This window comes from Artemia franciscana, chromosome 4, assembly GCF_032884065.1.
Source record: "Artemia franciscana chromosome 4, ASM3288406v1, whole genome shotgun sequence".
NCBI lineage: Eukaryota > Metazoa > Arthropoda > Branchiopoda > Anostraca > Artemiidae > Artemia > Artemia franciscana.
The window spans coordinates 3,171,831-3,184,514 of NC_088866.1; the positions used below are offsets into that span (position 1 = coordinate 3,171,831).

Genomic DNA, 12,684 nt, shown 5'->3' on the forward strand with positions numbered 1-12,684 from the left:
AATTCAACTCATGTATGATCTTAATAATCTATAAACCCCAGTATAATCTGAGATTTCACAAGCAATACCGAGGGTCTATACTGATGAACAAATTATAGGTCAACAATTGTGGATCAAGAATAATTTTCGTGAGAACACAAATTTTTATTGTTGTTGGAAATGAAAGGCAATATTTTCAAAATCAGTTGAACAAGGTTTTACTGTTTTTAATTCAACTCATGTATGATCTTAATAATCTATAAACCCCAGTATAATCTGAGATTTCACAAGCAATACCGAGGGTCTATACTGATGAACAAATTGTAAGTCAACAATTGTGGATTAAGAAAATTTTTCGCGAGAACACAAATTTTAATTGTTGTTGGAAATGAAGGGCAATATTTTCAAAATCAGTTGAACAAGGTTTTACTATTTTCAATTAAACTCATGTATAATCTATAAACCCCAGTATAATCTGAGATTCCACAAGCAATACCGACGGTCTATTTTGACGAAGTCAACAATTGTTGATCAAGAATAATCGTTTTGCTATTTTCAATTAAAGTCATATCTACTCCTGTGATTCTCATTATTTATGCACCTTTTTACTGTCTGATCCAATTCTGAAAGTTTCGGTTTTAATACAACAAAATGTCTCTTCCACAAAAGTCAACATACCTGGAATCTATTACGCAAGTAGGAAGAAGAAGCTTAGGACCCCCACACCACACTAAAATCTAAACATTTTTGCAATTTATCTTGTAATTTTTGTCTTTTCTTGCATGAAATATCCATTACATATATTTTTAGAAACTTGCCCATACCCCAATCTCCACCACCAAGCAAATTCCTAAAAATGAACCCACCCAGAGTTAATTAACAAAGCAGCGGAACTCTGTTTCATGATTGGCCAAATATAGAACAATGACAATTAATCTCAACTAGGGTTGCTCCTTAGCACCTTAACTTAAAAAAAACATAACACAAAATATCCCAGGTTATGACCGGGAAAAATATAAATAAACTAGCTATAAGTAAGTTCAGACGCACTTCAAAAATGATGGTACAAAACGGTAGACAGCAAATAGAATATTTGAAACCATAAAGGGATATTTATCATTTGAAGGGATGTGAAACCATAAAGGGGCTTTTTCTATTTTTGAAATTAGTCCTAATACCCTTGAATGGTGTACATAGTTGAACACCCCTTTTTTAATTTAGATTTTATGTGAAGTATTTATTCGAAATTATTCGGTTTACGCGGAACACAAAAATGGCTAACAACCGCATAGAAAAAAGGGCCATCTAGAATTTTAAAACAACAATCAGATATGTCATAGCGAGTGCATCTTTTTTCGAAATTAGTAATAACCTGAATGGTTTACAACAGTTCTCATTTAACTCAACCATCATTCAACTTAACCCTCATTTAACTCAACCCCTTCACAACTCAATTACCATTCATTTCGAATGGCTTAAAACAGTTCTCATTTAATTCAACCCCCATTGAACTTGACCCTCATTTAACCGAACCCCTTCACAACTCAATTACGCTTCATTTCTAACCCTGCGACAGGATAGGGTAATAACCTGAATGGCTTACAACAGTTCTCATTTAACTCAACCATCATTCAACTTAACCCTCATTTAACTCAACCCCTTAACAACTCAATTACCATTCATTTCAAACCCTCCAACAGGATGGGTTAATAACTTGAATGGTTTACAACAGTTCTCATTTAAATCAACCCCCATTCAACTTATCCCTCATTTAACTCAACCCCTTCACAACTCAATTACTTTTCATTTCAAACCCTGCAACAGGATGGGGTGACAACCTGAATGGTTTACAACAGTTCTCATTTAACTCAACCCCATTCAACTTAGCCCTCATTTAACTCAACCCCCATTCAACTTCACCCTCATTTAACTCAACCCCTTCACAATTCAATTACCCTTCATTTCAAGCCCTGCAACAGGATGGGGTAATAACCTGAATGGTTTACAACAGTTCTCATTTAAATCAATTATCATTCAACTTAACCCTCATTTAACTCAACCCCTTCACAACTCAATTACCCTTCATTTCAAACCCTGCAACAGGATGGGGTAATAACCTGAATGGTTTACAACAGTTCTCATTTAACTCAACCCCCATTCAACTTAACCCTCATTTAACTCAACCACCATTCAACTTTACCCTCATTTAACTCAACCCCTTCACAACTCAATTACCCTTCATTTCAAAGCCTGCAACAGGATAGGGTAATAGCCTGAATGGTTTGCAACAGTTCTCATTTAACTCAACCCCCATTCAACTTAACCCTCATTTAACTCAACCCCCATTCAACTTAACCCTCATTTAACTCAACCACCATTCAACTTTACCCTCATTTAACTCAACCCCTTCACAACTCAATTACCCTTCATTTCAAAGCCTGCAACAGGATAGGGTAATAGCCTGAATGGTTTACAACAGTTCTCATTTAACTCAACCCTCATTCAAGTTAACCCTCATTTAACTCAACCCCCATTCAACTTGCCCCTCATTTAACTCAACCCCTTCGGAACTCAATTACCCTTCATTTTAAACCCTGCAACAGTATGGGGTAATAACCTGAATGGTTTACAACAGTTCTCACTTAACTCAACCAATTCAACTTAACCCTCATTTAACTCAACCCCTTCACAACTCAATTACCCTTCATTTCAAACCCTGTAACAGGATGGGGTAATAACCTGAATGGTTTACAACAGTTCTCATTTAACTCAACCCCCATTGAACTTAAATTTAACTCAACCCCTTTACAACTTAACTACCTTCATTTCAAACCATGCAACAGGATAGGGTAAGTCGGACGGGACTCATGAATTTTTGAAGTTATTTTTCTTCTCTTTATTTAATTCAAGAAAAAAAAAAGGTTTAAATGAATCGAAAAAGAGGTCATTTCAAATCAGGGCAAACAAATAGTTTTACATGCTGAAACACCGTTTTTCCACTGTGCCTGAACGTACCTTACAATACTAAATAGTTCTAGTTTATAGCTTTCAATGGGTCATATAAAACTTGTCCACTTTTGACACGTCTTCGAATCTCTGAGAAGAGCAGATTCTTTTCTTTTTTAATTTTTGTGATGACGCCACGGTTCTCTTGTGCACGTCTTGACAAATAAGGTAGGACTTCGTCAACTGGGCCATACGGTACGTATTTATAAACAGAGTAGCCACTTTGACCTAAAAAAAATGAAGGGGCTCTAGATTTGAGAATAAACTTTAGACTCCAATTTGTTTCATTTCATTTCAAGTTAATTCATTCCGTGTTTTCTTTGTCGAAACAGTTTTACTGTTACAAATCCTACACAGTGTTGTACCAATAGACTCAACATATGTTACGGTATAATAAATTTTTAGTACATTTCGTGTCTTTGCTTAATTGTGCTTGCTCATTAGCAAAAGGATACCCCCCCCCATAAACCCTCCAATATAATAAATCTAGGCTTTGCCATGGTTCTTGTGAGGAACACATAATAACACATGTAATATTTCAACAGGACCTCCTTATATCAACAAAGCCCTATTTGAAAGTCAAAATATTTTGCATAAATATTTCACGTTTAGGTACATCGTTTTACACCGCGTGGATTAATCAAGTTCTGAGAGGAACCAAATTTCCCTTAAGTAGCTGAACTTCCCGTCACCCAAAGAAAAAACTCTCTCGTAGGCGAATCTTTGAATTGCTTGTGTTTTGAACCTGTTCGCACTACAAGCCCACGTGTCACATTCAAATACACCTTTACTGCAATCCTACGTGCCATATCGATTGGTAAAGTACGAGAAACCAAGTAGCAAATTTCTGACAGGAATTAAATTCACCAAGGTAGCCGAATTCCCCTGTCACTCGATGAAAAGCCTCTTCCGCGAAGACATGTATTTTTTATTTTTTCTTATGAATCTGTTCATATTACGTACACACCTTTCACGTTGAAATACATTATTTTTACAAGTCAAATAGAACTTAGGCAGCTGAACTTTCAGTAGCCTGACGAAAACGCCTTTCTCGCGTAGGTGAATATTAGGATCGCTTCTATTTTGAATCTGTTCGCACTCGATGTACACACCTTTGCTGTTCACATACACCAATATTGAAATATTTAGCGAAGTTTTATTCAATATCTTTTTCAGTATTTAGCGAAGTTTTGGCAGGAGTAAATTACACTTAGGTAGCCAAACTTCCCTGTCACACGATCCTTCGCGTAAAAGCATATTTGGGTCACTTTTGTTTCAAATCATAGATGACAAATTCATTGTCCCCCCATTAAAATTGTGGATGTTGTAAGTAAAATTGTAAAACAGTAAGACTGACATTATTTTTTAGATATGTTCTGAAAAAGGTAACCTTAAAATTGAGACCTTAACTGTAATTATTGAATGGTGGACCCAACTAGGTTTAGGTTCAAGACTCAAAGACGCATTGCCTTTACACCCCAGGCGACTGGACTTTCAGAGTAACACTACCGACCACAATCCCAAGCCAGGACTTCAGACTAGCGACATCAGAACTCGAACCTGCGTCAAAAAGTGCATAGGATTGCAAGTCCAGTGCACCACCCACTCAGCTAGAGTGTCTCTTTTCAACCTTAGATACCAATCAGACATACTAATAAGAAATGACAAGTTATGTCGCTTGGTCATTTTCAGAGTAGAAAATTTAGTGTCTCTTTGTCAAAGCTTAGCCTAATTTCCTATGCCTCAATTTCTTCCTGTTCTAATAGCAATGCCACTATCAACTATACTCCTATCTATTCCGATCTTTTAAATTCTTTTCGTCAGGGCATCTACTCTAAGGGCATATCAATCCTTAGAGTATCAATCCGTTCTAGTTTGGTGTTTTGGGTATTGGTTTCCAAATGGGAAGGGTAGAGGCACCTTGTCCTTAGAATCATCTACCAGAAAAGGTTGTTTGATATCAAACAACGATGACAGAAAGTAATATTTAGTGCTATACGTACGTTCAATATATTTATGGCTAAAACCTATGGTTTTTTTTTAATTTTACGTAAAATCATTAGGTTCCAGAAAGTACGAAACAAATTATTTTTAAATTATTTGAATGTAAATTTATTAAAAATTATTTGAATATTATTATTAATGAATAAATGAATTTTAAAATAAATGAGAAGCTTCCCCGATTGATGTAATAGTAAAAACACACGACAGTTTTATTGTTTTTAGACAAGCATCTTTTCAAAGTTTCTTTCAAATTTGTGCCTCAGCAGGAATTTCACTGTCAATCCAAGGAATTCACTTAACGGTATCGACAATGGAATTCACTTAACGACATCGTTTATTCGTTTTCGGCAAAGACAATTAAGCTTTCCTACCGTAGAGATTTTACCGTAGATTCTACCGTAGATTAAGCTTAACCGTAGACATTTTACTTAGACTTTTCTCACGCCGGTTGGCATACAAGGCAAAAGCGTTTGACAAAGTTAAAAACGATAGAGTTATTCATCTCCGTATAAATTATATTTTATTGTAATTCTAGATTTGTCGCTCAGCATTAGTAAACACGAATGAGTTAACCAAGTTTTAATAAGTTTTCTCTCCATAAATTAAGGATGATGGGATTGGATTCCAAAAATACGTCATAAAAATGAACCAATGAAATTAAGACATGCTTTTAAATAGGGAAGTAAAGGGTAACAATCTCTCTTTTTCTCGTTAACTTAATATAGTTCAATTGATCCCCCTCCCTTTGATTTTGCAAAATACCTTTTTTCGTGTTTTCACAGGAAGAAAAAAATAAACAACACACGCTCCCCTCAAGACCGTATCCAGAATTTTATTCGGGGGGGGGGGGGGGAATACAATTGTTCGAGGGGGATTACAAAAACTCACTAATTTGTATGCTTGGATTTTTGTTACTTTTTTCAGTCGGACAAAAATTTTAGGGGGAGGGATTCAAACCCAGTGACGTCCTGGATACGACCTTTCCTCTCTAAATTTTGAAAAATAGATCATGCCCCCTATATTTACTTTAACTGGTGCTACTCGAAACCATAAGACGAATTCAGAGTAACTTAGAACTTCAGGGGAGAGGATAATATGCATGGGTGTAAGCAGCTTTGTCGGATAAAGATGACTTGGTCCTGCCATGTTATTACAACAATGAGCTCATACCATAACCAACTAGCCCAGTAAATTCAAAGGAATTTTTGCCAAGTTTTTTGTACTCTCCTATAATGCCTAGTGCTCTATTCTACGAATTTAGTAGTGAAATTTAGTAGAGTGATGCTTAACGTCACTCTTACGCTTTAAAGTCTTATCGAATATTTTCGTACTTCAAATATAACTAACGATAATAAACGAATTAAAACAATTGTTTTCAAAATGGAGTAAAAAGTCGATTTTTTTTTGAAAATCTTTGAAAATAAGTCAATACGAGGGGGCGCAAAATGATTGGACTTTACATAACATAGATATCAAAATTTTCTGAATTGTAAGTGTATAAATGAAAAAGATAGGTGAGTTCAGGAATATGAGTAAAAAAGATTAAGTTATTTACAGCCCAATGTGCTTTGCGCCCCTAGTTCTCACTTACATTCATAGGATCTTGAGAAAAAATATTTCTATTTTTAGTCCATATCGAAAAAAAGTTATTTTTTTTACATTTATTATTTTCAAGTTTTTTTTTATCTTCGCTAAGACAAAAATTTGTCACAAATTAAATTTGGAAGTAATTGAACATTCAAAAGTAGAACGTAGTCGCAAAATGGTTAGCCAATTTATTAAATTTATGTAACAAAAACACAATTAACGAAAAAGTACCACTGAAGATGTCCCTGAGTTTCAACTTTTTCCTTTCTTATATCTTTGGGGGACTTCATTTCAATTTCTTTAGAAGGGAATGAGGGGAAAGAAGGCACATACATAAGATTTTTTCTTGGGGGGGGGGGGGTTCATGTTGCATTATTGCACTGTCAACGTAAGTGCCTATACTGATAAACCGCCGCGTCAACAGACATTCAATTAAAACGGCATAATTTCTAGACAGATGTACAAATTCAAACTGGGGTTAATTTGGTAACTTCTGCACCAGTATTTTAATAAATTTACTGACCTTTCGGTCCATTGTATAACAAAGGACCTTCTTTGTCTGTTGTCAAAAGACGCCAAAATTTCGACACAATTCCAACATTTTATGAATCAGACGCCCGCCGTGTCGATAGAGAATCAAATAAAACGGCACAATTCCATGTCGTGTCGACAGGGGTACTAATTTTCAAACGCGACTTAATTTAGTAACTTTTGCACTAGTATTTCACTAGATTTAACTATTAAAAAAACAGTAAATTTAATTGCTGAAAACAAAAATTTTGCAATTTAACTCCTCAAAATTTTAGTTAAAACGTTGGATTTTTTTTCTTATGCGAACTTGATTCCAATGGCAAGCTGAGGGAAATTTGACCAAAACTGCTTTACCTCTAAATAGGCTTACTATCTTACCAAAATTCGTTACTTCTTTGCTATACAAAAAAAGAAGAGCAAAAGCTACTAAACGGAAACAAAGTATGGTCGTATGGTCGCACAAAAAGAAGAAGAGGTCAAGTTGACGGCACTAGACTTCATAGTCCAAAACGGCGATGCTGATCCACGTTTTATGGCCCTTCAGCCAGCAAGAGCAACGAGAGCCAGCCATCTTGTATGTTCGTACAACATTCCAGTATACCCTCCCTCGAATGCTCCAGGTACCCATTTAGAGCTGGGAAGAATTTGGCTGAGTTTACAGAGTCAAGCCACAAATCCCTGTTCCAAACCAAATAACTAGCAACACCAAGAGCCGAACCCCTACCCTTTGGCACACAGGGTTTCAAGTCTAGGGTGCCAACCACTTGGCTAGAATGACTATGTAAAGGGGTGTGTAAGCACGCACACGGGATTTTTTGGGGGATGAGGGGGATACTTGAAAACCTGAAAACGCTAAAAAATGTTATTTCCTTTTTCCGTGCTAAATTATTGGCTATTATTTGTGTTATTTTATTGTTAAATTTTTGTTAAATACTGTCAAATTTGTCAACAATAGCAAACACTCAACAGGAAGAAGTGATATCTAACTTCCGAAATTGTGTTCTCTGATTGAACTTCCGGAGATACGCTACTCTTATATGGCTCAAACCAAATAACCGGCGACACCAGGACTCGAACCCCAGTCCCAAAGCACAAGATTGAAAGTCCAGCGCACAAAGTACTCGGCTAGGGTAGCTCAAAAGAAGAAGAAGAAAAAAAAAAAAAAAAAAATCAAAATCAATATCTAAACCGAAGACAAAACGAAACCGAGGAGAAGACACTTAAAAGAAAAATAATAAAACATACCTAATGGAAATGAAATATGGTCACACATTCCCAAAAGTTGTCCAAAACACACAACTTTGTCTTCCCTTTCAATTCCATATTCTTGCATCTTCTCAACGGTGTATTTAACTGTATCCTCATTATGAGAGGCAACCATGACCGCAACTCTCTTTTCGTCAGTTACTGGTTTGTACTCCTAAAAGAGGAGCAAAAGTTAATTCTCAACCTTTGTTGCAGAATATATTAGGGAATTATTACCTGAATAGATACCAAATAATATAGAAACAAAACTTGCAACAAGCTCTTCTCAGCCTTTGTTACGTATTATATAACAGAAATATTGCCTGAATAGATACCGGATCATTTAAAGAAAACCTTGCTACACAGTTACGAATTGTATCATAGATTTCTTACCTGAATAATACCAGTTAATATAGACGGATAGACACTAGATAATTTAGAAAAAAAACCTTGCAACACGCCTTTCTCAGCCTTTGTTGCGTAGTATATCATAGAATTATTGAATGAATAATACCAGATAATATAGACAAAAGCCTTGCAACGCACCTTTCTCAGCCTTTGCTGAGCAATATATCATAGTATTATTACCTGAATAGACCCCAGATAATTTAGAAAAAAAAAAACCTTGCAACACGCCTTTCTCAGCCTTTGTTGCGTAATATATCATGGAATTATTAGATAATACAGAAAAAACTTACAAAACATCTTTCTCAGTCAATGTTGCATAATACATCATATAATTAAAACCTGAATAATACAAGATTACAGACAAAAACCTTGCAACAAGCCTTTTCAGCTTATGTTACGTAATATATCATAGAATCAGTTCCTGTATTACGTCCCTTTGTCGGTGAGCTTGTCAACCAAGACATGGAGATGTCAAAGCGGCCAATTTGCTCAAATAATAAATTCTTTCAGTTGATGTTTAGCAAAGTTCCTAGCAGGTATACAAAAACATTTTTTTGGGAGTGCCTTTTCCTCAACATGAATTCTGCTGCATTTAATCATAAAAAAATCATACTCCGATGATGTACGTTTCGCTAAAACTGAATATCTCTATCAACAGCACAAAACACAAGAAGTAAAATGATTTTTCTAAGATTTCTAGGAAAGTAGGTGAGTCGGCTTTTAGTCGCCGGTCATAAATTCGGATCCCTCAATTCTAAATAGCTTGACCACACAAACTGAAACAGTTTATAATGGACGAGATAAGGTAATCCTTCAAAGTACTAATTACCTAACAGCCACAAGGCATCTAAAAAGAAAGGAGCTAATTCGATTGGATATTGGAAGTTTTGATGGCTTTTTAAAGAGCCATTTGGAGGACAATAAGCCCCTCTCCCATACCCGTTTTGTCGCAGGGCAATCCGGTACCCCCTTCCCACTCCCAAACCCTCGGACAGTCATCTTGGAATAGCCATTTTGAAAAAAAACACTCGAAAGATATCGTACAATAAGTTTAATAATTAAATTATTTTAATAATAATTAAAATAATAAAAAATAAATAAAATAATTAATTTATATGACTTTCATAATTATATGAAAAATACCGAAGAAATTGTTTACTTTTCCAATAAAAGTTGAAGTTTCTCAGCTGAAATTACTTGATAAAGCAACTGAAATTGCTTAATTTTGGAACTGAATCGCTGTGATAAGCGAACATTAATCCAAGAGTTCAATTTGAACATTTGTGTAGGCATTTTTTTCGGGAAGGGGGAATAATAAAAAGACAACAAGTCAATTTGGCAGTTTGAATAAGAAGTACCCTAAAATTAAAGGAAATTTAGGATTTCAGAAGGGTTTGGCCCCGACCCCCCTCCTCTGTTCGTTCCTTTCTGTCTGAGCTTGAAGTTACGTTACGAAACGAACTTGCCTGTATTTTCTGGAGTCCTGCAGACAGACATTTCTCATACATAGCCGAAGTTGCTTCATATGATGGATTTATAGGATCAGCGTAGCCGAGCACCTTGGCTCTCTCTCTTTCCTGAAAAATAATAAAAATTAAATAAAATAACAATCTTTACAGCCTATTTTCTAAACGACATGAGTAAAACAAAGAGAAAAATATTAATAAATATATAAAAGCAAAAGGACACAACTACTAATCATTAGAATATGACAACAGAAGCAACTGATCGACATTTAACCAATTTGGGCGGAAAAAAACCAAGCAGAAACTTTACTAGGAAGATTTACTGAAAAAAAATATATGAATTAAATGAAGAAAAAATCACTAATTACAAAAGCATATTACATTCAGATCTCAGCCTTCTGAGGGGAGCGGGCGGAGGAATTCAACCTGAAAAGCTATTCCAGGCCAAAATGGCCTAAAAAGAAGGTGCTTAGGACCCATCTTTTCCAGGATAATCCCCGCCCCTCCCCATTGGCATTAGAGCTATAACAAAATGAAAGTACCATTATCTCACAGCAGGGTAAATAAAAACTAATTATTACTTTTTTAGTTAGTAACTAGCAAGACACTTTATCCTACTGAATTTTGTGTATTACTTCTATTATGAGGAAAATATTTAATATATGTCTATATTTTAATATTTAGAAACTTATGTGAATACTTAAGGCTATGAAGACTTGCAGCGCCTCTATCTCATTGCTGATTTAACTGATGCGACGATTCTCGAATCTGATTCGTTCCTTTAAGGCGCTAACTATCGAAAAACTTATTACGGCTCGTCATGAAAATACTGCGTCACTATTTTAACGTAGGGCCAGTTCTCACTTTACTGAAATCAGATTTTGAAATTTCGCGTCTGCGCAGGACCATTGACTCTCCGCAGAGGTTGATTCTCGAACCTGGTGTTTGGACCAGAAAACCTGCAAAAACTACATTAATACTAGGGACTAGACACGACACCTTCACTTCACACAAAAAACTTATAGTTTTATAGATCAAAGTGCGTCAACCTTTGTCTGTATTTATAAAAAAAATTCCGAAATCACAAAAGTAACAAAGGTCTAAATTAATATAGATTACAGTTCTCGTGTTTACACCTCGTATGTAGCCCACTTTTAGCCGCTTTCCCGTCCACTAAACAGACGTGAAGTTTTTTTCCAGGTTCTATTCCTCAGCCTGTTGCTCATGGAGGTTCATAAGACAGCTTTGCTTTCAATTGGATATTCTCGACAACCCTTGAGTTAAAACTCAAGACCTAGCAAGAGCCATACCCAAAAATTCGATCTATTTGAACTCTTTTGGCATTCAGTTAAGGCCAGCTAGTCACAGAGCTTCTTTATCAATCCTTAACTGCAACTATTAACTGGAATCCTATAACTGCAACGTAAAAAAGTAACTATTTTTTCAGTCTATGCCCGCAAGTCAACCCCTGTGGTTTAAAAGCGAATGATAAGCTAGATTTTCAAACACAAAGGCAGGAAATCCTTGGTGAACATTTTAGATTTGTTACACATAAACGGTCAAAGATAAGAATGTGCTTAGTTAATTTATCAAGCAACATGTTAAGTGATATTTCACAAACTTTAATCTCTATAGTAGAAAATTTCACAAATACTAGATTAAAAACATTGAAAGTTTCATAGATAATGTCTTAACCCAGTTTATGTCAGCGTAAAAACGCGCAATATAAGCATTGATCTATAAAGATATGCTAGTTTCAATGCTGACTTAAATCATGGCCGCATTGAATATATTCGGCTGTTTTTAGCTTAAAAAACAAAACAAAACGAAAAACGCTACGTCGGTCCAGCAATTAATTTTAGTTTTATTCTTTTGTTCACTAATGTATAACGTGTTTTTTTTATACATGAATACAATGGTTTTGAGCAAAAAAAGTCAATAAATTCTAAAAAAAATTGCATAAAATATTTTAGAATTTATAAGATATAAATAAAAACACGAATGAGATTTATTTGAGTTGTATGAATAAAAGGAAACTGAAGACGAGGAAGAAAAACATTCGATACTTCAAAAATTCCAATAAAAAAATTCCATATAATAAATTTACAACTAAATTTGGCCTTAAATGGTTCATACGAGATGTATATGCGAAAACTAAGAAATGGCAAATAGATATGTCTAATTTTTTGTTGAATGAAATACATTTTTGTTTCTGTTTTCGCAGAAGTTTCTTTTTAAGTTAGTTTCAAATTGTTTTTAATTTACAAGAGTTTTGTGAATAATACTCGAGTTTATATTGGCTTTACTCAATATCAACAAATAGTAGTCGTAATAATCTTAGTAGCGACTAGGAATAACAGCAAAAAAAAAAAAAAAAAAAAAAAAAAAAAAAAAAAAAAAAAAAAATCAAATCAAAAGAGTAGTTGTGATCAGAAGATCAATTGTAGAAAAGTCGTAG

The 12,684-nt window shown here is 34.9% G+C and overlaps 1 protein-coding gene across 1 annotated transcript in view; it reads right to left on the reverse strand.

Moving 5' to 3' along the window:
• Nucleotides 1-2,844: 2,844 nt before the first annotated feature.
• LOC136025621 (proline dehydrogenase 1, mitochondrial-like) overlaps nt 2,845-12,684 on the reverse strand; it is a gene marked incomplete in the record, with an annotated part of 51,569 nt that continues 41,729 nt past the window's right edge. The window contains 4 exon segments of the mRNA XM_065701614.1: nt 2,845-3,213; nt 8,353-8,527; nt 10,227-10,371; nt 11,091-11,185. Of these exon segments, the coding sequence (XP_065557686.1) occupies nt 3,014-3,213; nt 8,353-8,527; nt 10,227-10,371; nt 11,091-11,185 (615 nt within the window).